Source organism: Colobus angolensis, unplaced genomic scaffold, assembly GCF_000951035.1.
Source record: "Colobus angolensis palliatus isolate OR3802 unplaced genomic scaffold, Cang.pa_1.0 Scaffold287, whole genome shotgun sequence".
Classification (NCBI taxonomy): domain Eukaryota; kingdom Metazoa; phylum Chordata; class Mammalia; order Primates; family Cercopithecidae; genus Colobus; species Colobus angolensis.
In genome coordinates this window covers 3,745,337-3,770,004 of record NW_012116121.1, presented here as the reverse complement: position 1 = coordinate 3,770,004, position 24,668 = coordinate 3,745,337, and the positions used below count along the sequence as shown (strand labels likewise).

At 41.5% G+C, this 24,668-nt stretch overlaps 1 protein-coding gene across 1 annotated transcript in view; it reads right to left on the bottom strand.

Annotated features, from left to right (window-relative positions):
- Positions 1–24,668, bottom strand: part of ZNF236 (zinc finger protein 236) — a 144,408-nt gene that overhangs the window by 23,378 nt on the left and 96,362 nt on the right. Inside the window, exons 21-26 of the mRNA XM_011948932.1 lie at positions 23,990–24,093; positions 21,622–21,987; positions 19,556–19,701; positions 19,221–19,461; positions 18,644–18,823; positions 9,267–9,454 (exon numbers count right to left, since the gene is read on the bottom strand). Coding sequence (XP_011804322.1) covers positions 9,267–9,454; positions 18,644–18,823; positions 19,221–19,461; positions 19,556–19,701; positions 21,622–21,987; positions 23,990–24,093 — 1,225 coding nt within the window. The remainder of the gene's footprint in view (positions 1–9,266; positions 9,455–18,643; positions 18,824–19,220; positions 19,462–19,555; positions 19,702–21,621; positions 21,988–23,989; positions 24,094–24,668) is intronic.

The window sequence follows — 24,668 nt, the reverse complement described above, 5'->3', positions numbered from 1 at the left end:
GAATACTGTTGAGTAATAAAAAGGTAGGAAGTTCTGGTACATGCTACGGCATAGAGGAACCTTAGAAATACTCTAAGGAATGAAAAAAAGCCAGTCACAAAAGACAACACAGATGATCACATTTCTATGAAATACCCAGAACAGATGCATCTACAGAGACAGAAAGTGGACTGGCAGTTGCCAGGGGCAGAGGTGAGGGTGGGCCGGGGGTCGGGGGAACATGGAGTGATGGCTCATGGCTCCAGGTTTCTTTAAGGGGTGATGAAACGCTCTAAAATTAGACCACGGTGATGGTTGTACAACTCTGTAAATACACTGAAAACCATTCAATTGTATACTTTAAATAATGAGGTGAACTTATATAAATTACATCTCAAGAGTCTCTACATGTGTGTATATTTACAACACACTTATTTGCTTAGAAATGCATATACAATTTTGCTATGCTATAGAAAACTACTGTAAATCTTCTTACCAGCCCAGCACACCTCTAGCTATGAGAATGGATCTGAGAGAGTAAGAGAGAATGAGAAAGGTAGGGTGGTATGGGGCACGAGAGCAGAGAGGAAGCTGCAGCTTAAAGGGTCTGAATATCTACTGCAAATGCTGAATTTATAGAAATAATTCAGCATGCAACTTGAACTGCTGCAATCAGCACTGATTCTAAACACATTTCACACACAGTTAAAACCGTGGCTGATCACAGGAAGCATGGCTGATGCTATTGGCTCCTGTGCTTTAAGGTGAGAGGTGTTTCTCAATGTCTTAGGGAACTATGCAAGCTGAGGTCCCAAAAGGGAAGTTAAGAATTGAGGAGGGGATGCTGTATTAGTCCGTTTTCATGCTGCTGATAAAGACATGCCCATGACTGGGCAATTTACAAAAGAAAGAGGTTTAATTGGACTGACAGTTCCATGTGGCTGGGGAAGCCTCACAATCATGGTGGAAGGCATGGAGGAGCACGTCACATCTTACGTGGATGGCAGCAAAGAGAGCAGAGCTTGTGGAGGGAAACTCCCCTTTTTATAACCATCAGATCTCATGAGACTTATTCACTATCATGAGAACAGCACGGGAAAGACCTGCCCCCATGAATCAATTACCTCCCACCAGGTCCCTCCCACAACACGTGGGAATTCAAGATGAGATCTGGGTGGGGACATGGCTGAACCATATGAGACACAGTAGAGGAAAAATAGGACTGAGCTGGCATTTTTAAAAACTTCCTCCATCAGAGAATTTCAGGTTCACTTTTTAAGGGAAAGAGTGGCAGGTGGTAAAATAGAAGTCAAAAACATACAAAGTCATCATCAGGGATTCCAGAAAAAGAGAGCTTCTAACTTGATTTGGGTTCCTTACTTCCCATAAGCAGCTTTTTAAAAAAGCAAAATGAGGCTATTTTAGGTATCTCCATATATCAGCCTAATTTTTTACATAAACATGATCTAAATTGAAAAGTTCTTTTTCTTTTTTTTTTTTGAGATAAATTATTGCACTGTCACCCAGGCTGGAGTGCAGTGGCTTGATCTCAGCTCACTGCAATCTCTGCCTCCTGGGTTTAAGTGATTCTCCTGCCTCAGCCTCCTGAGTAGCTGCAATTACAGGCATGTGCCACATGTGTGGCTAATTTTTGTATTTTTAGTAGAGATGGGGTTTCACTATGTTGGCCAGGCTGGTCTCGAACTCCCGACCTCAGGTGATCTGCCTGCCTCAGCCTCCCAAAGTACTGGGATCACAGGTGTGAGCCACTGCACCCGAAGTTCCTATCTATACTAATAAAGCTTCACGTTCCCTACCCCCCTACATGGAGAAGTTGATTGAATATTGCTATTTTCAAATACCAGTGAATGCTACACTTTTTTGTGACATGTCTGTTGCCAGCTGCTGCCACCACCCTTATCAGACTGCCCAATTTGAAAAACTGTATTAATCAACCTGGACTTACTAATTCACATTTATTTTATTAATCAAAGACCAAAAAAACTGCTGGTCAGAAATTCTGACGCACATAAGAACCAACTGGCTCAATAAATTCATATATTCCCAAACTAAAGGTAAGATATTTGAGAGTCTTAGCTTATATAGGTATATCAAGGGAAAAATGACAACTTCTTGTTGTTTTGAAATAGCAAAATTACAGAAATAAAGAACAGAGTGGCAGATGTCAGGGTTAAGAGGGTCTTGAAGTCATTATAAAAAGCAACACGAGGGGTCCTTGAGGTGACGGAAATGTTCTGTACCTTGGCTTATCATTGATAATAACTGTTTGTGATATTATACTACAGTTCTGCAGCATGCTCCTATTGGGGGAAACTGGGTAAGTATATATGGAATCTCTCCATACTATTTTTTAAAAATTGCCCGTGTGTCTACAATTATCTCAAAATAAAAACTTTAATTAAAAAAATTTGAAAGCAATGTAATGTACTAGCTTATCATTTGTGTTTCAATTGCAAACCTTAAGTATTCTTTTTTTTTTTTTTTTTTTTGAGACAGAGTCGTGCTCTATCACCCAGGCTAGAGTGCAATGGCACGATCTTGGCTCACTGCAACCTCCACCTCCCGTGTTCAAGCGATTCTCCTGCCTCAGCCTCCTGAGTAGCTGGGATTACAGGCACATGCCACCACGCCCAGTTAATTTGTTGTATTTTTAGTAGAGACGGGGTTTCACCATGTTGGCCAAGCTGGTCTCGAACTCCTGACCTCAGGTGATTCACCAGCCTTGGCCTGCGATTAAAGGCGTGAGCCACCACACCCAGCCAACCTTAAGTATTCTTAATGCAAATTTCCTGATTTAAAATCAGTGTCCAATAAAATCTATACTCAACAATTAGCTATACTTATGGAAGTGATACACAAATCGGCTAAAACAATATAAAGGTTATTTACTTTTGGTTTGTATTATTATTATTTGCAGTTGGTTTCTTTGCTATATTTGGTTTACACTGAGATAAAGATGACAGGAATTTGCATTCCCCTGGAGCACATGAACTTTGCAATACGAGAATGTAACAGCAAGCACTGAGTCCCAGCAGAGAGGAACGGGGCAACAGCTGTTGGCCCTGGCAGCTGGGGCAGCTGTGTCAGAGTCACAGGGAGGGTGGGTGATGAACAGCACAGATGCCGGCCCCACCCATGACTACTGTATTAACTTGAGCCTGCTGAGACCCAGGGAAGTCAATGTTCGAGTAATTCTGGGAATGCTGTAAAACACGAGCAAGGCCTGGATATTGATGAAAGGCATTCTATGCAGTAACACACTTCCCTATACTCTCACCAAGTACCCATAAATCAACCTCAGTTCCTGCTCGCATGTACTATAATTTCATTAGAAATATTCTTCTTAGCAGTGCATTTTACTGGCCTATACACAACTCTTAATAAACTTAAAACAAAACAGTGTGCCTCAATAAAAATGCCAAGATATTTACAAGAGTAAATATGAATGACTTGTAGAGGATGAAGGCTAAGAAAGGCACAAAATTAAGAAAGCTTTAAACAGCATGGGCCAGATGACTCTCGGTGTTAAACTCACAACTAACTTGTTACTTCAGAATCGGCCTCTTTTCCCATCAGGAGTCTGTAATAAGATTTGCCAATTTCTGGGTCACCCCACAGTCAAAATTTTAGACTTAAAAAGCCACATTTATATATTTAAAAACAAAGTTTTAAATGTTTTGCACCTGGCCAATTATCTGTAATAATAAGAGGTTTTTTTTTTAAATGACAAGAATTAGTATAAAAGAGAATTCCCCTCATGAATAAGTAAATTACTTCTTCTTGTATTGAGAATAAGAACTAAAAATCATTTTGCTGTCTTGAATAGATTTTCTGCCTGCATGTTTACACCTCCTGATAGAACTGTCAAGACTTCAGTGGCCAAGCAGGATACACAACCACCAGCGGCCTGCTCCTCCTCCCCCCAAAGAGTCTAAAGTTTGGAACAAATACATCAAAATCATATTTCAAAATTAGCTAACTTTCTCTGAATTAAAATTATCATTTACTCCCACAATATTCTTCCAAAATTGGGCCCTTTCCAAGTTTTAAATTAGGATTAATTATGTACTTACAAAAACATACACATTCCAAACTTTTTACTATTATGGACTCAAATTTACCCTTTTATTTTTTTCATTTTTATTTTTTTATTTTTATTTTTATTTTTATTTTTTTTGAGACGGAGTCTCGCTCTGTCACCCAGGCTGGAGTGCAGTGGCTGGATCTCAGCTCACTGCAAGCTCCGCCTCCCGGGTTTACGCCATTCTCCTGCCTCAGCCTCTGGAGTAGCTGGGACTACAGGCGCCCGCCACCACGCCCGGCTAGTTTTTTGTATTTTTTAGTAGAGACGGGGTTTCACTGTGTCAGCCAGGATGGTCTCGATCTCCTGACCTCGTGATTCGCCCGTCTCGGCCTCCCAAAGTGCTGGGATTACAGGCTTGAGCCACCACGCCCGGCCCATTTTTATTTTTTTTGAGACAGAGTCTCACTCTGTCTGTTGCCCAGGTTGGAGTGCAGTGGCGCAATCTCAGCTCACTGCAACCTCCACCTCCTGGGTTCATGCTATTCTTCTGCCTCAGCCCCCCGAGTAGCTGTGACCACAGGCGCCTGCCACCATGCCCGGCTAATTTTTTGTATTTTTAGTAGAGACGGGGTTTCACTGTGTCAGCCAGGATGGTCTCGATCTCCTGACCTCATGATCCGCCCACCTCGGCCTCCCAAAGTCCTGGGATTACAGGCGTGAGCCACTGCGCCCAGCCACATTTGCCCATTAATTAAGAATACTATTTAAGTAAACTAAGACCACCTTTCTTTGTTTTTAGGAACATTTTCTTTCATGGATTTTATAAAGAAATAAAAAATAATACATAACAAGTTTATGTGACTTTCCTATCTTTTAAATATGTACAGTAATTTCTACATTTATATTACTGTTTCCTTCAGTTCCTTTAGGGAGATTCTTATTTTTCCATGCACAGAGTGCAGTGTTCAGGGCGGAATAATGCTAAACAATTTGATTTCTTCACATTGGATCTCTTCCCCGTGCTATTAGTCCGTTTCCTCATTAAATTCAAGGAGCATGTGTCATTTTAAGGAATTAATATTAAATCATTCGACATTTATCCCCTAGTGAATAACTCTTAAATGAACAACCATCATTAGACACTGGTTAATTTTTCTTGACCACCTTCTAATTTTCAGGTCAAATTTTTATTATCATAAACAATCATAATAATTTACATATTTACAGACATTTTCTTATAGGTTCATTAATCTCTTGACAATAAAAAGGTGGTTTTGTTGCTACAAGGATTCATTATGTTTAGAAAAATACCCATTCATAAAGCTAAGAAAGGTTTCATCTGGTTTTTGCAAGTTTTCAGAGTATTAAATCAGCCTAAGTCTAAGTTTGCCAGCTAACAGAAAAAAGATTCAAATAAAGCTACACAATTTCTACTGGATATTTTAAAATTACTTATTGGACAATGTATGCTAATTAATCAATTTGGTTTACGAATTTTGCATATGAAGTACAGAAAAGAACATATAAAATGAACTTAACCCACCAAAGCTTAATAGAAACACTAACGTATCTGGCTAGACACGAGTTCCAGAAGACCCACCCGGCTTCTGCTGCTCACAAAGTCTCCTGCTCCCATGTCCTCAGGCCAGAGTGGAAGGGCTGAGGAGGGCGGCAGGGAAGCACTACGGCAGGGTGTGTGGCTGCAGGCCCACCCTGGATGCCAGGCACAGGAGCCACCTGCGCAGTGGGTGGGAGGGACAGGGCATGGCACACGAGGTACTTCTGGCAGCTCAGCAGGCAAAGCCCGAGTCCACGTGGCGTGGCAGGGGCCAGGCAGGAGCCAGAGGGGCAGCTGATGGAGTCTGTCCTGAGGCGCTAGGGACCCACAGGACTTCTGTCCCAAAAGCAGCATCCTAAATGAGACAGTGACCCCACCAGGGGACTGGTGTGGAGCCAGGGAGCCTGGGTTGCCTGCTGGTGAGGACAGCAGGCCCAGAAACGGGCCACAGCACATCCCAGGGTCATCACTGCCACCAAGGCTTCACTCTACAGCCCTCTTGAAGAACCTCCTTGGAGAACCACCTGCCCGCTCACAAGGCTCCTGGGTGGCCCACGTGCACTCCACCAGCAGTCCCTACCCTTTTTGGAACCAGGCAGGCTGGTTTCATGAAGAAAAGTTTTCCACGGATTTGAGGTAGCGGGTGTTGGGAGATGGTTTCAGGATGAAACTGTTCCTCATCAGGCATTAGCTAGATTCTCATAAGGATCACACAACCTAGATCCCTCACATGTGCAGTTCACAATAGCATTCATGCTCCTTTGAGAATGTAATGCCCCAGCTCATCTGACAGGAGGTGGAGCTCAGGCGGTAATGCTCACTGGCCCACACTCACCCCTGCTGTGCGGCCAGATGCTAACAGACCATGGACAGGTACCAGTCCACAGCCTGGGAGTTGGGGGCCGACTGTTCTACAAAAAAGGCATGGGACATCCTGGCAAATATCTGCAGACTTTAAAAATACAACCTGGAAAATACTGAGAACTACTTACTGAACTTTCACTTCAACTGTAGTGGATAATTCTCAAAGTGATAAAACTTAACAAACAGAAAATACACTCTCATAATCATTGATATAAATGCCTTTCTGGGTTTTTCTCATCAAACTCAATCCCCACCCTCCAAAAGTTATTCAAAGGCATTTAACTAATTAAAATTTATATTTTAAATAATTTTTACTTCTTTACTATTACAATAAGAAACACACCAGGGACCCTGGGAGCTGACTCACACATATAACAGGACAGTCACCGTGTTCCCAAATGCAATGCTAGGGTAGTCTGATGCACGTTATGCCCTTAAGGCTTTGCAAGACAACAGGAAGTGTAAGGTCATATTTACAGTCATCATTTAAATATAAAAACATCTTAGCAGCAAATAAAAAGGTGGGAAAGACAAATGGATTCCGAGTTAGTGTACAGACTCCTGTACCTGGATTTGAAGCGTGTTCCTTGAATGGTAAATAAGTAAAAGTGCTCTCCCATCCAGCCTCCCCCCGCCCACTGCCTGCCCCAGACCTCAGGGGGCTTCACTAGGCCCTGAGATACAGTAACCAAGATCACAGGTAGGAAAGAAGGAGACATGGCTGGTCCACCATAATCATCATGCTTCCTGCATCTAGGAAAGCACACCCCAGTCATTTACATCTTAGGATGGGTACTTCTTTTGTTTATTTGTTTTTGTTTTTGAGATGGAGTCTCACTGTGTGGCCCAGGCTGGAGTGCAGAGGTGCGATTTCGGCTCACAGCAATCTCTACCTCCCAGGTTCAAGTGATTCTCTTGCCTCAGTCTCCCAAGTAGCTGACATCACAGGCGCCTGCCACCATGCCCGGCTAATTTTTGTATTTTTAGTAGAGATGGAGTTTCCCCATGTTGGCCAGGCTGGTCTCAAACGCCTAACCTCAAGCCCACCTCGGCTTGCCAAGGTGCTGGGATTACAGGTGTGAGCCACCACACCTAGCCAGTTGACTACTTTTGTTCCAACCACAATTTTAAAACATGATACGAATTGCTAATATTTAGAAGGTTAATTATGTGACAAGCAGGAGTTGATGGTACATAAGAGCAGGTGAAGAGAGTGTGTTAAACTCCGTAAGCAGTCATGCTCTCCACACAGCTCAGGAGGAATGCCTCTGAGTGAGATGCACGCTCTGTTTCCCAGCACTACATGTGGCTGTTAGGGGGTGCCTGACAGGTCCCTGGGGGCAGGACGCAGGCCAGGCAGGGCTGCTTGACTACAGGCAGGTCAGCCAGAGGGGAGCCCCTGTGTACAGCAAGCAGGAATCCTGGCGTGTGGTGTGCCTGGGTCACCTCAGAAGAGGGTAGTGGCTGTGCAGGGGTCCTCAGTGAGGAGCCCTAGGCGAAGCCTATTTGCCAACGACATGTGAGTATCTCACAACCAAGGGAGACTGACTGAACACTGAAGCGATGCAGAGGAAATGCTGCTATTTCACTAATGAAAGGCACTAGAGCTTAGAGAGGTCATTTCTCCAGCAAGTGGCTGTGATAGCATTAGGACCAATCCTGCTCTAGATGCCAAAATCTGTTTTACTTGTATGGTGAGCCTAAACAGCAGAGACAGAACAATCAAGGAATGTATTTTGGTGAAAACAACCTCAGTTTTTGTTTTGAGAGAGAGAAGGTCTCACTCTGTCGTCCAGGCTGGAGTGCAGTGGTGCAATCACGGCTCACTGCAGCATCGACCTCCCAGGCTCACCCAATTCTCCCACCCCAGCCTCCAGAGTACCTAGTACTACGGGTGTGCACTGCCGCGCCTGGCCCAATTTTTCATTTTTTGTAAAGACAGAGTTTTGCCATGTTGCCATGACTGGTCTCAAACTCCTGGGCTCAAGGAATCCTCCCACCTCAGCCTTCCAAAGTGCTGGGATTACAGGCACGAGCCACCTGTGTCCAGCCTCAGCTTTCTAATTCTGCTGCGTATTTTGCTTCTATTACAGCCAGGAACAGACACATAGAAATCACAATTTACATCAACTAAGAATAGATTTTTTACAGTCAACTATGAAAATTCTGACACAGTCTTATTATAATTAGTCTTCAACTATCAAAATGCTGGCATAGCTTTGTTGCAATTCATCTTCATTATAACGAATCATAATGTATCATTATGATTTTCCTAATTAAACTCTGAAAGGTTTTTCAGCACCTTAGCTCAAGGAATCATGTAAAAATGTACACCCCTTTGGCACAGCACTTCTACTGGTAGGAATTCATGTAAGAATCTCAGTGACTGAGGGCATGAAAATTTCCATGCTACTTATTGAAACCATGAATACAACATAATGCCCTTCAATAAACTTCATCTACATGATGTGTACACAAACTTATTTCTGCAGAAATTTATAAATATGTACCTTATACATTCATATAAAGGTGTAGAAGGATATATACAATAAAACGTTAACTGTGGTTCCATTTGGTGGTGGAATTAAAGCTTTGGGTTTTATGTTTTACCTTATTTTTTTACATTCTTCCATATTATCTGAATTTTCTTTTTTCCCCTTTTTACATTTACTGTATTACTTTTTTAATCAGAAAAAAAGCTACTTCGATTTTGAAAAAAAAAAATGCTCAGAATATATATTTAGGAAGGAGTCAATGAATAATGTTTTCAAAGACCACTTTTTGAAAGGACCTTTGTATCCCTCTCTGAGGAGCACTTGCCTGAGAGGTGATGTTGAGTGTGACAGTGTCCAGGCCTCCAGACAGCATACCCTGAGTATCGGCCAGCGTCAGCGTGACACTAGCGTCACCTCCCACACCCGACGAGGACATGACCAGGTTCTGAGTCGAGATGGCCGATGGAGACATCGGTGTTGTTGAAGGAAGGCTTCCGCTTGTAGTGTTAAGTTCTACAAAAGAGGCGAAGTAAGCAGGTCAATGGGAAGGCCAGACAAGTCCAGGTGTAAGGGCACAGGGAAAGTGATGCTCCCACCTGCAGGAAGCAGCATTCATGCTGCCCGAGGTCTCCAAGCTGCATCAAAGAAATCACAGGGTCTTCAATTCTAATTTTAGGATAAGGGTTTTCTTAGTTTTTAAACATCTTTACGCATGAATATACTGTGGTTCTTAATTATAATACACACAGAGAAAAACCAGTAAACAAAGAGTGAAAATGTGACCCCACAGTTCCAGTCACAGCTACTACTGTAGAATGAAAACTCAGACAACAATTTCCAGGGCACTGTCCCCATTCACAACTAAAGAGACAGGTGAAGAAAGGAAGCAAGTATGATCCACTGACGAATAACTAGTTCCAAAGCTTACAGGATAAATTTGACCATCTCTGCTCATTTTCTCACTTTCATCACCCTTACTGACTCTTATTCTAAAAGACAGGAGGTCAAAATAAACCTCATGAAATCCTTTAAATATTCATTTATCCTACATGACATCTTAATTTTCTTCGGAAAAGACAACAAAACTGAAATATCCCCCCTTGTAGCCGATGCTAAGAGAAAAGAAGGTACCTGGCAAAGAAAGGTCTTTCCTTTTACAAAACAGACACTCATGCACCTTGCTGACAGATGAGACGGGGTCAGTATGGGATTATCAAAGTCCTGTAGTGGGCGCCAGTGAACACAACGTTGAAAGGATAAACACACAGGCACACACACGCACACTCACTTTATCTGACAGTTGAGCCATCCATTCATCTAAAATGTGTATTCCTCATCCACTTGTGCCTGCCACTGTGCCAGGCGCTAAGGATGCCGGATGACAACCAAAGGAGAAAAAGCTATTTCCCAACCAGGTTTCAAAACAAAACAAACACGCTCCTGTCAGTACTTTGCTGTGACTTGGGTCACATCAGTCCAGCGCTCTCCTAGGAGTCAGGGGCCAACAGGAAAACTAGGTTACTTACTTGTCGCTGGAGTTCTCCAAATACAATGCCTCCACAGATCCACACTCCTGGGGTCCCACACTGTGCTGCACAGACCTGGAACCTTCAAAAGCAGTAGAACCATTAGCAGGCTGGGAGGCTCGAGCGCTGAAGCAGCCGCCGGGGCTCCACAGATAGCTAGGTCAGACCCTCCCGCCTGCTCCAGCGTCCGCACAGAGTGCTGGCGGGAGCCCGAGGAGTGTGGCCTTGTGGAGGATGTCTGCATGCGCTAAGCGTTCCAGTGACCAGTACAGCAGCCGACCTAGTAGCTGTCCTCCTAAAATTCCCTCCACACACCCTTACTGCACACTAACCTGTGGGTATGTTTTTAACATGAGTGGTCAAAACTGTGGAGAGGCTGGGGCAGGGGGGCAGGTGGCAGCTGCCAGTGAGCTTGCAGAGGGAGGACAGGGAAGAGAGGTACGTGCCTGTGAATCTCGCCCAGGATCACACTTAGAGCCAAGGCGAAGCCAGCCCACAGCAAAAATGCAAACCTCACCCCAACTGCTGAAATAAAGGAATCAAAGATCTTCTCCCCACTCCCACCAGTCAACTAATCCTGACTTTCTAGTGATTATTAAGGTATCAGAGATTCTGGGACTGTGAAGCATGAAAAATGTAAAAAGATACAGAAGCCTTGTGTTTGATTAAAGTGAAACCTGACACAAAGTTCAATGAAACAATAAACAACTTCAGACAGTGCCAACGCTCATATTTCAACTCAGTGAACCTTTAATAATGTCCTAATTCAACGGATTTTCCACAAAGAGGATGATACCAGTTCCAGTACAACTGTCCTCAATATGATTGAAAAGAACACATGACTAGAGCAGAAAAAAGTTGAAATTTTCTTAAGCATGCAGTTAAATTACAAGCTACAAGTAGCTCTTAACTATCTACTTGTTAAAAGCTAAAATTTTATATTCAAATTAAATACTCTGAGCGCGAAAATGAAGATCCCACACTGAAGTGAAGATTATAGACTCTTACTTTTATTCTTCACTTATTTTTCTGAAATCACTGTTCCTCCAGCATGTATAGAGCAATACAAGTCTGACTTTATGATTCTGACTCAAAAATAAGTTAAAAAGATTAATAAATCATACACTCATCAAACCCAACATTGTCTTAAATCTCTTGGGATATCGCCTCATAGCTTCTAAGAAAACATAATTTTATAAGGTTCTAAAAATAGTTTAAAAGATATGATATCAGTTTTTTCTTGCAATTAACTGAAATGTGGGAAGAGAGAAGGTGGGGGCGACAGAACAAGAGAGAAGCATTGGGGTAGCCCCTCGTTCCCAAGCATCCAGGTCACTCACAGGGGCAACTTACGAGGATAAGAATGTCCTCTTCAGTTTTAATACACACTGGCAAATAGAAAATGTTAAGTTGTTGAACTATTTAAAAATAAAATAAGTGATTATACTTAAATCTAGAAGAAACTAAGGCTAGAATAACCTTACAAATAAATAGAAAACAAATACTGGTCTTTGCTTTCATTGAAAGCAGAACTCAATTTATTCATCAAAATTATCTTAAATGTAAAAGTGGGCGAAGGTAAGAACAAAAAGATAATACTCATTTGAGATGAATTCCTTAAAAAGTTGTGCTAAATTTCTCAAGCCTCTATCAAGACTACGATCTGCTTCTGAGACAGTACTTACATTCTACGGGAACATGTTTTAAGAAAAACTCTTTGTGTCAGATTTGGGAATGGATGTTGCTGGGATGAAACTCTGAAACAGTCTTCAACTCCTGCATCACAAATCGGAATAAAAGCATGTGCTTTTATCCTGCATGTGAAATTGTGAGTAATTGTCTCACTTGGATTTATTCACAAATCCCTAAGTGGTGATACACTTCTTTCAATGCCTTCGATGAAGATGAAACAGCCAGAGTTAACCTAGAAGCTGATGAGTCTTAGCCAAACCTTGCTTGCATAGAGAATCAAAAAATAATAATAGCCACATACATATTCATTATGCTCAACATAAGTTTGGTATGGGCATTAGAGGTTTTTATTTGAGTGTTTACTTTAGAAGAGCCATGTTTAATTTTAAAATAATGTCATTTTAATTTCAGTTATTAGCGGTGTAGCCTCAAGCTAGATCTAAAACTATGACTCTAGATAAATATTGCTCACTAAGAGGCAATCTCCTAAGTACTATTACAGAGGTGAGATCCACTACATCATTGTAACTAGGACCAATGGGATGTGTAAGCCACTCTAAAAACATCTGCTTAATATCGAGGATGGAGTGGGTCAATATATGAAGAACGGCTTCCTACACCCAGGATTATTCACAGATGCTAAAGGTGTTCAAGAACATAAGACTACCTACTTGATCACATAAAACTAACCCTGTATTTAAGAATAGCCGATATTACATTAGTACACAAATATTCTTTAATTATGCATTCATCTTTTATTTTATAATGTCACCCAATCCCTCGAAAAGCTTTTTTATTTTTATTTTTTTTTAATTTAGCAAGTGGGATATAAGCTCAAGTAGCCTGAGGAGAGTGTGAGAGAGGAAGAGATTGATTTTCTCAGCTGGCTCTTTTTTTTCTTCTTGAGACGGAGTTTCGCTCTTGTCGCCCAGGCTGGAGTGGAGCAACCTCGGCTCACTGCAACCTCCACCTCCCAGGTTCAGGCAATTCTCCTGCCTCAGCCTCCTGAGTAGCTGGGATTACAGACACCCACCACCACGCCCAGCTGATTTGTTGTATTTTTAGTGGAGACGGGGTTTCACCATGATAGCCATGCTGGTCTCAAACTCCTCATCTCAGGTGATCCGCCCACCTCGGCTTCCCAAAGTGCTGGGATTATAGGCTTGAGCCACCATGCCCAGCCTCAGCTGGCTCTTTAAAAAAAAAGGTCTAAAAGAATAATAATTTTAAAAATGCAAATCAGCAAAGTGGGTATGTTGCTGTCTGTACAGAAATGCCGGCCGCGTAACATGTGGGAGCCTTGCACCCACTGACTGAGGACAGCTCGCCTGCCCTGAGAGGACCCTCACCTGCATGTGAGATGCTGGTGTGACACTTTCAACATGTGTCTGTGGAGGTGAATTTATAGGTACAGCACTTACTACGGAACTAGCCAGATCGCAGGAGTTTAAAGAAATGCAGGCAGCCAGTGCAGAGCCCTGGAGTGCATGCGCCCTCATTCCATCCAACTTCTCCCTTTGGTCAGAACATCCCCAATTCTGAATCAAGCAATCTGCTGCACCTGCCAACATCCAGGATCACCGAGAGGCACAAGCCACTCCACTCAAACCAAAACCTCTACAACCTGACTTGTCTCTCCATCAATGTGCCAGGGGCTCACTAAGGATGTGGAGCAGAGTTTCCAAGAAGACACGAGGCTGCACCGCTGACAGCCAGTTTCCTGCTCAGTGAGGCCAGCGAGCAGGGCGTGAATCCAGACATCTCACCCAGAGCCCTGCACCACGAGCGACCACCGCTGGTGGCCCACACACAAGCAGCACGTCTTCATATTGCAACATGAACCAGGCAGTGGGGGAAAGATGATGAACTCACAGCCTAGGATTAGAATTCTAGAGATGAGAAGAACATACTGCCTGATCCTTTAAAATCCACAAACTATGAGGTTTAGAAAACGTGAGGAGAAGAACATTTGCTATGCAACTTCAACAATACATCATATATTTTGGATCTTCCACACATTAAAATATTCACACCTCCTTGCTTCAGCTAAAGGCCACCACAGATCATGCAAAGTCGAGCAGCTGGCATGGGGAGAAAAGCTGCCCCACTCCAAGCCCCTCTCTCAGCTCAGCCAGGACGTCCTCAAAGAAGCCGCAGGGCCACCCCCTGTGACATGTGCTCTCTGTACCATCATCTCTCCTTTATATATGGTTACAGCTGTAATTTTACAGTCACTTGTGGATTCTTCAAAAATGTCTGCACTCTACTTGTTTCTAAGATCCAGAACACAGGACCAGCTCTGACCTGTCCAGAGTTATATTCCCAGATTTCGCGCAATTCTTACCACACAGCAGACACTATAATCTTTTATGGAATAAATGAACTACTGGACAAGAGGTCGTTTCAATTAAGAATTAAGCATGAAAAAAGGACTAGCTTTTGGGTGCAAACATATCTGAAGATTAGTTTTTTTTCCTCACAAAGTGATATACATAGTTGGAAAATAACAAGGCTAGGAAGTGAATGCAATCTCTATGAGGTGAAAAGAACGAGATAGGTATGTTATCCTAAACTGTTAATGGTTACTTACAAAACTGTCATTTATCTCATGTGAGCTCATTTATTACATTGGTGTAAAAGTAATTGCAGTTTTTGCCGATACTAATATGTTTATATTCCATAAAATTATATGCTTTAAAATCTTAGAAAGCTGCCTCCTTTCCATTTTTCTATTCTATTTTCAGCTGGTGTCAGGAAATTCTCACTGGAGGGCAAAAGTAATGAGCTGACTAAGAGACTTCCAATGCTGGGTTAGAAAGGGACAGCTTTGTTCATGGAGTTATTAACACGATAACTTGTATAAATATATGATGCTTTGTACAGTTGAATAAAATTATTTACTTTCATGACTTAAAAAGTAACATTATCGATTGGTTGATAACATTAGAGAGAATTTTGTATCCTAGAATTAGACATAAGTCACTAATCCTTACAGAATGGTACTCCATGTGACAAAGAATGATGCTGACATACCTGTTGTGCTATAGGACAGTTTACCTCCTCAGTTACTGTGGGCTGAGCTCTTCAGCTACGACCTCTTATAACGTCTCTCTTGGCTAACTCTTGTGCGGCGTACCTGAAGAGTTCAATGTTGTACTCTGTGAGAGAAGCTGATCATTGCTTATTGTTAGGGTAGCACCTGTAGACTGATTATTGATTTCAGGTGAGAACAATCTTATGCTCCCGTTTATTAATAGTTCAATATTTCCTTTAGAATTGTGTTGAATAACTTCTTGACCTAAATGGAAATTAATATTGTGATACCTGAAAACAACATTCTCAGATGCGTATTGGCAAGTGTGTTAAACATATAGTTGTATCCTCAAAGCTTTCATTTTCATTTCAGTAAAATTTATGGAAAAACGAAAATGAAACCACAAAAATGCGTTTCCCTAAATGACAGTATTTGTTCACACTTTTTAAGCTGTGAAGTATTTTAAAAATACTTCTTATGAGTTCTACTTTAACTCAGTATTTAGGCCCTAAAAATCACACACTTTGTTGAATAAAACTGTCATTGAATTGAAAATATTTCCAGACGGGCGGATCACGAGGTCAGGAGATCGAGACCATCCTGGCTAACCCGGTGAAACCCCGTCTCTACTAAAAAATACAAAAAACTAGCCGGGCGACGTGGCGGGCGCCTGTAGTCCCAGCTACTTGGGAGGCTGAGGCAGGAGAATGGCGTAAACCCAGGAGGCGGAGCTTGTAGTGAGCTGAGATACGGCCACTGCACTCCAGCCTGGGCGGCAGAGCGAGACTCCGTCTCAAAAAAAAAAAAAAGAAAATATTTCCAAATGTAGTGCACTGCCCAGGTATAGCAAAAACACGTTAAAAGGATCTGAGGGGCATCACCAGGCAATAACAGAATCTCCCCTCCCTGCCCTCCACTGGGCAGGCTTGCCAAGCCCATGATGCTGCAGTTTCCGGTGTGCTGTGTTCCTATCCTGTGTGTTCTGAATGCTCTCAAGTACACACTAACATGCCTGCAATACATTCCTACTAAAACACATTTGCTTGATTCAAAACCCACTAATGCTAGCTTTATCGGCTACTGTAATGATATAATGAAATTATATAGTATGGCAACTAGAAATGAATATGAGAATAAAACCTGCTGGAATTCCAATGGAAACCCAATTGAATGCCTTGGAAAGACCTGGTAAAGAGAAGACACTTTATAAACATTCTGCTGTCAAAACAGGCGTAGGCAAGACAACTACACAAAATCAGAGAGAAAACGATTCAAAAGACAAAAGTATACTGCACTATGATTGCTTTATAGTGACCTACATTCTCATGCCATGCTGAAGAAATAGAAACAGGAAATGAAACTGCATGATGAACATGAGTACAGGCAAAAATTTTAAAAAGTAGAAAATGTATTATCACCTGAGCAGCCCCATATTCAAAAGATCCGGGGATGAACCTCCAAAGTACGCAGGTGTCACTTGTTTGGTTCCCAAATTTTATATACCTTTTTATTAATAACTGGGCTTTTGAAAACATCAGGTACAAGGACTTTCATTGTATCTGGACAGGGTAATTCCGGGAGGCAAAGGACTGTCTTTGCCTTTTACTCAACGTATAACCTTCTTCTGAATGCTAGGACTCATGAACTGCCTAAAGTCTGCAAAACTTAGCTGAAGTGATACGTGCATTCTCTAGTACTTGTATGCATTTATACTCCTATGTGTTAATGGAAAAAAGAACATACTACGAAATCTTTGAAAATTTCTATGGAATATCTAGATGCTTTTAACAGGTTACCGTAAATTAAATGCTTTTTGCAGCCCTTTCAAAATGGGATAAAGAATTGTATAGTCAATTCTCATTATCCATCATAATAAGTCAGAAAAAACAATCTTAAGCCCAAAGTGGAAACCAAACTTATTTCATTAATTCATTTAAGGTCTTCTCCTAGAATAGCTGAAGCCAAATTCTTAAAAAAATAGTTATATTCATCTACACTTCCAAATATACTAACAAAATAACCAAATGGCCAATAATAAAACACAGGAAGAACAGAGGCACAATCCACAAACTGAAGAATACATTTTCTTAACTCTGAACAAGAACCATGCACTATGTGGTTTTGATAGGACCTGGCACAATGCTTCTTATACTAAGTGTATTCGAGAAAGTTAACTGGATCAACCAAACAGCTTTCCTTCAGATATAAATGTAATTTTAAAAGGAAGAAGGTTACTGAATTATATAAAATTCAACGTTAATTTTCGCTTTCCAACAGCATCTAAAAACCACTGCATTTCATTCAAAAGCAAAGCTGCTCCTAAAAATAGTTCCTTAAATTTCTCACTAATATATTAAAAGAAATAAAGACACCTTCCTGAAAAAGAAAGCTTCTGGTTTTCTTATGAATACCTTTTCTTTCAGTTCTGAAATTAATTTCTGCAGAAATATCTCTGAAACAGCAGAAATCCTGCCCTTCATGGTTGAGTCCCTCTAGAATGCTGTCCTTCTCCACAGCTGTGTTTCAGGGAAGTGGGGCTGCTTCCCTCTGTCACCTCATATCTCCACGGAGGTTGTGTTGATTCCTAGCAAAATGTCTTTGTTAACGTCATCATCAGGTTACGAGTCTTAAATAAATTAATATTGAATGAGTTAATATCTGTGGAAGTTACTAAAATAATATCTAGCACTTAGTAAGGGCTATAAAAGTTGTTGAATTAACAAATGACTCTTAGTTAATACAGAGAGTTTATAGTTCAGAGTCACGTGAGCGAAGCACACCAGGAAAATATGTTCAGTGCTCACTGAGATCTGAACACGCTATGGGAATTAATGATACATAAGGACCAAGGAAGGCACACAAGGAGAAAAGTCAGAATATGAGCAGCATAGCCCTGAAACAGGGAATGAGTCAGCCTGGTGACTGGCGGAAAGAATTAGATTGCCAATTTTAGGTGGGCTTTACTGCCAAAGGGTATTTCCTACCCGTTTATCTATTTTTCAATGTTCTCCCATGTTTCAATTTTTCTATATAATCCTAGTAGAATTCTGAAGACATACGGTAAAGAGAGTGCCATGGGGATCTATAACGCCGTAATGTAAAGTTTATACCAGTTTCATGAAGCATGAGTGAGAACCACAAAGCTATGCTTTCTGCTCTTTGCCAAACAAAAATAACTTATTCTCTAAAAATGAGTCAATAAATGAATGAATTAAATAACTGACTGTACTCAAACTGGAAATGACATGAGAAATTATAATTTTTCATTTCTGGTACCAGATCTGAATTAGAACACATTATTTTCACTAAACTTCAACTTCTCCCATAAATTACAAATACGTATTGAGCACAGGCTTTATGCACAGCAGAGTATTGTAGGAAAAGAGATAGCAAGATATACAGTACTTAAATTTCAGGGTGAAAGGATGTTTAAAATAATAACTTACTAACCGGAGATAGTCAGGGTAATTTCCTGTGGAGACCCCGAGGAAGATGTGGCAGTGGGCCCAGCGGCCTGTGCTAGGACCTGGCTCAGGCTGGAGTTGTTGATGGTCAAGGTGATCTCGTGCGGACCGCCGGAGGGGGACACCAGACCTTGCGAAGTCATCACTTGAGTGAGGTCTTGGGTCCCTGATTGTCATTACAAAGCAAAACAAAGTTGAGCTTCAAAAAAATCAATTTCCCCTGTTTTTATATTAAAAATATTTTAGTTAAACTGTTATTAAATATTTCAATAAGAGAAAGATATAAAACAAAGCATCAGTCATCTCTAATTCCTTCATCTAAAAAGAAAGCCTTGCGATGAAATGAAGCCAGGATTAAATGAAGGTAGTAGTAATTAAGAGCATATACTAAACAACACATATCATTAATTATAAGAAAAGCTTATTTTATTCTCAGGACATTTGATTTATTCTTCTACAAAGAGAAGAAAATGACATCATAACATCCTAAAATCAAATATGTGATCGCAAGCAAGAAACTGAAACTCCAGCTGTCAAAATAAGCAAAAGTGAGTGGCTCTTACCACTGCTGTTAGTGGTCAGCACTGAATCCTGCTCAGACAGTGGGCCTATGGTCAGGTTTGCAGAGGTCACTGTGGGCTGTAAGGACAGGCCTGAGATGGGCTGGATGACAACATTGGCAGGGACTGTGCTGTCCGACGTCTGGAGAGAGCCATTCTGTGGGGCCAGGCCAGGCTCCCCCGTGAGCTGCTGAGCCAACAGGTTGCCCTGCTGTAGCGTCTGCTGCAGAATGCTCGGATCTATCTGAAAAGCAGCACAAGTACTTGTAATGAAAACTTCATGCTTCTGTGTGATGCCAAGAGAATTACAGCACAGGAGACCATGGAAGGTGTCATACCTGCAACGTAATGTTATTAATGCTGGCAGCATCGATTCCAGAAATCTGTACATTTGGTCCAACCAAGTTAGCAGCCAACTGTAACTGGATGCCTTCTAGGGTAGCCAGGCTCCCATCTGTCAGAGACACAGTCAGGTCACCCCCAGCTGGCCAGAGAAAGAGAAAGGGAGAATGAACGAATATTGTGAATGCTTCTTAAAACTAAAGTAATTCATTTTTTACATAGGGATTTTTAAATACATAAGTTGTACACATTATGTCAATACAATCTTGTTGTGGAATACCAACACCTACTTTATATCATATACACACATATGCTGTCTAATCACGCTTTATACCATATACACACACACTGCCTAATTACCCTTTATACCATATACACACATACACTGTCTAATCACCCTTTATACCATATAAACACACACTGTCTAATCACCCTTTATACCATATACACACACACTGTCTAATCACCCTTTATACCATATACACACACACTGTCTAATCACCCTTTATACCATATACACACATACTGTCTAATTACCCTTTATATCATACACACACACTATCTAATCACCCTTTACACCATATACACACATACACTAATCACTCTTTATACCATATATACACACACACTGTCTAATCACCCTTTATACCATATACACACACACTGTCTAATCACCCTTTATACCATATACACACACACACACACACAGTCTAATCACCCTTTATACCATATACACACATACACTGCCTAATCATCCTTTATACCATATACACACACACTGTCTAATCACCCTTTATACTATATACACACACTGTCTAATCATCCCAGAAACCTACTTTCTACCATATACACACATACACTGTCTAATCATCCATTATACAATATACACACATAAACTGTCTAATCACCCATTATACCATATATACACATACTGTCTAATCACCCCAGAAACCTCCTTTATACCATATACACATACACTGTCTAATCACCCCAGAAACCTACTTTATACTGTATACACACAAACACTGTCTAATCATCCCAGAAATCTACTTTACACCATATACAACACATACACTGTGTAATCACCCCAGAAACCTCCTTTATACCATATATACATACACTGTCTAATCACCCCAGAAACCTACTTTATACCGTATACACACATACACTGTCTAACATCTCAGAAATCTACTTTACACCATATACACATACACTGTGTAATCACCCCAGAAACCTCCTTTATACCATATACACATACACTGTGTAATCACCCCAGAAACCTACTTTATACCATACACACATACACTGTATAATCATCCCAGAGCAACTCTGTGAAACAGATACACTTTATACCATTCACAGACACTGTCTAATCACCCCAGAAACCTATTTCTACCATATACACATACACCGTCTAATCACCCCAGAACAACTCTGTGAAATAGATACTCATATTACCCACTTTAAATATATCAGAAAAGTAGCTGAAAAAGATTCTACTGATTAGCCGAAGGTTCAAAACAACCACTACTACTGAGTGGTGATCAGGCTGCAATGGTGCCATGAGTCACAGAAACAGAAAGAAGGGCACACAGGACATCTGACTGCCAAATACAACTGCTGCATTTACTGGCAGGTACACAAGTCAACACAGCTAGCTAAAACATCACACCTCTCAAGCACTGTGTGACCCAAGAACAAATGGAAAACTGCACTGTATCAAAACCAATGCTAATGAGTATTTAGAAATTACACTTCTCCCTCCTAAATTTTTGAGAATGCCAACTGAGTAAAAACAAGTTTACACCCACTAAAAACAAAAGCTAAACAAAGTGCTTAGTGTAAAAAAGCAGCTGTCATGGAAGACAGAACGGGAAATGGAAACGGGCGATGTCTGCAAGATGGAATTCCCATTTTTCCGAATGCCTTATAAGGGAAAGGCTCAAAGAAGGGAAACATGGTGCTACGGTAAACAACGTCTCTTCTACTGTGGGGACAGACAGAAGCAGCGCAGAACAGTTTAATCACTGTGCCGTTCCCATTCCCCCGGCTCACTGTTTACCTGACACGGAGGCAGGGAGAATAGCTTGGCCCACCAGTCCTGGTTGCAGCAGATTCTGATCAAACTGTCCTGTTAGAACAGAGTTGTTCATGATAAACACATTAGGGTCAGTAGAGGAGGAGTTGAGGAGGTTTACGGGCTGCAATCCTTCCGACGAGCTTCGAGTCACAGGCTTTCTGGCCTTCTTTGGGTCTGGTTTATAATGAAACTGCATGTGTGTCTTCCTTCTACCCGAGGTACGGAAACGCAGCTCGCAGTGCGGGCATTTGAAGGGCTTGGCTCCCGTGTGCAGACGCATGTGGACCTTCAGACTTCCCTTCGTGGAGAAGGCGTTGCTGCAGACGTGACAGCTGAAGAGCTTCTGACCTGAGAAAAGCCCAGCCAAGAATCAGCAGAGGCAATGGCAGCCGAGACACTCACACCCACCCCACTCAGCTGTCAATCTGGATGTAAATACGTTGAATCAGTGGATGGAAGTGCTTTAATGAGAATCCCTTTCACCTATAAGATGTTATGGATGTCACAGGCAATTGTTGCAGGAATTTAACAGTATATTATTTACAACTTGAATTCAGCATTTTCACAATCCTTTGAGCTTTATAGTGTTTCTAAACCACTGCGTTATTCTGAACCTTGATTGGAATATTTGATTTATATTTATCAGAAGCTAATGGGTGGTATGACTTAACAGCCCAGCTCTGAATTACTGTCACTTTTCTTTAATTTTACAAATGGTACTTTAACATCTCAGCATCTCTCTATCTTCTCTTCTGCCAAACAGGAGCAACCAAAATGCCAGCACAGGTAGGCATCACATTGGGAGAATGTGCAAAGGAAAGTTCTATTCTAGGGTCAAAGAGCTGTGTGTCTAGTATCATGTATCTAGTTCCTGAGGCTCTGTTCATGATACTGGGTATATCTAAGGCCACGAAGGCTCAGAGCACCACGAGCATAGGCTCCGCCCTCCAAGAGCCTCTGGGAGCTGAAAAACTTCCTGGCTGGCTTTTCCCCTTTACTGGTCCAGGAACAAATGCTAATTTTTCAGCATGGCGCACACTAGGATCCACAAAGGGACTAGAGCAATCTACTATCCCAATGCCACCCTGGGTTCCTCAGAAATCACATCTACTTCAGAATGGAGAAAGAGGCACTAAAAGGTATTTATCCAGAGACTTCCATTTCTAGTCCTTATCCACGTAGCCTACGCTGAACTCCAAAACCAAGGAAATGATGAAGCAGCATGCACCAAGTCATCGTGGATATCACTGGGCACCTGCTGCATGACAGGCCATGCCCTAGGCCTGGGGGCGCAAAGGTAAGTGAGGCCGGGCCCTCCATATCCGCAAAAAGTTCATTGCATTACACAAGAGAGACAAATACAGGGAGCCTAAAGAAACAACAGAAAAACTGCACACAGGACAGTCATATAAACAAGTTCAGGGATCTGTTTATCTAGCTCCAAACATTAACCCATCAGAAAAGAATCACAGGGTCAGGTAAATGTGTGAAAGTCCATTTGTTCTTGTTGGTTGAATTTTGCTTATAACCAACAATGAAGAATATAAATTGGTCTGATAATCATCATTCCATGAATCATTATAACAACAGCTCTGCATTCACTGTGCGTTTACCACAGGCCAATCCACTCCTGAGCATTTACCAAAGGCCAAACACTTTTCCCAGCTATTTAAATGTCTTAATATTTAAAGCTATTTAAATGTCTGAACTCCCAAAGACGGAGGTACAACTATTAGTCCCATCTTCTGCAGGAGAAACCTGTGGCTGAGAGGAGAACCTTGCCTAGGACCACAGAGCTCACAGGAGGACTACAGGATTCCCAAGCGGGCAGAGGCAGAGCCGGCCTCACCACCGCTAGGATGCACTATGCAGAACTCCAGAAGCAAAGGCGCAGACAAGATGAAGATGAGAAAAAGGCCAGGAAAACTGGACATTCACTTCTCCCTTTGCAAGATTTTCCCCCCACATAAAAATAATTATGAAACGATAACTGCCATCAGATTTGCTAAGTGCCAGTTTTTACAAAACCTCAACATACTAAATCTCTTTGGCTTAAATGAGACTAAGAGGTAATCTTTTTAACAAAGTTATTTAGGCATGAGTAAGAGTACGTGACAATTTTTAAGAAAAATGCAACTTTTGAGACCGAATCCTTTTTTTTTCTTAGTGTCATTTGGACAGTTTTCCCTGTGTCACGAGTAAAAAAATCTTTCATATCACTTTCTTCATGGTGCTTCATTTTTAAGCTTTCTATGATTTGGAAAGTAGTATGTATGCAAAATACATAGGAACAAAACATACGAAATGCTACCTAAGACCTCTACCAATGACATAGGAATGTGTTCCTTACCTGTGTGAGTCTTCACATGGCAATCGAGAGTGGATTTCACAGTAAAACTCTTTCCACATTCATCACATTTGTATGGCTTTTCTCCAGTATGGATTCGAACATGCCTATCCAAAAAGCGTTAATTATAGACGCATTGACAAACGACTTCATGACTTGAAATTTATAACTATATAAATTAAAATTAGGTGTTACTACGTTTTGATTAAGTTTGGCCAAGAAAAACTTTAAGCTTCACTCCAAACAAAAAATACCATAAACAAATCCAAATAACAACGAAAATATTTGCAAGACAAATAATAATAGAGATAATTTCCGTAGGGAGGGGAGCAGTGGCTCACACCTGTAATCGCGACACTGTGGGAGGTTGAGGCGGGCAGATCATCTGAGGTAGGGAGTTCGAGACCAGTCTGGCCAACATGGTAAAATCCCGTCTCTACTGAAAATACAAAAATTAGCGGGCCGCGGTGGCAGGCGCCTGTAATCCCAGCTACTCAGGAGGCTAAGACAGGAGAATCGCTTGAACCTAAGAGGCAGAGGTTATAGTGAGCCCTGATCACGCCACTGCACTTCAGCCTGGGCGACAAAGTGAGACTGTCTCAAAAAAAGAAAAAAAGAAAGAAAACAATTTCCTTAAAAAATCCAAGAACTCTGACAAATCAGCAGGAAATCCCAAACAATA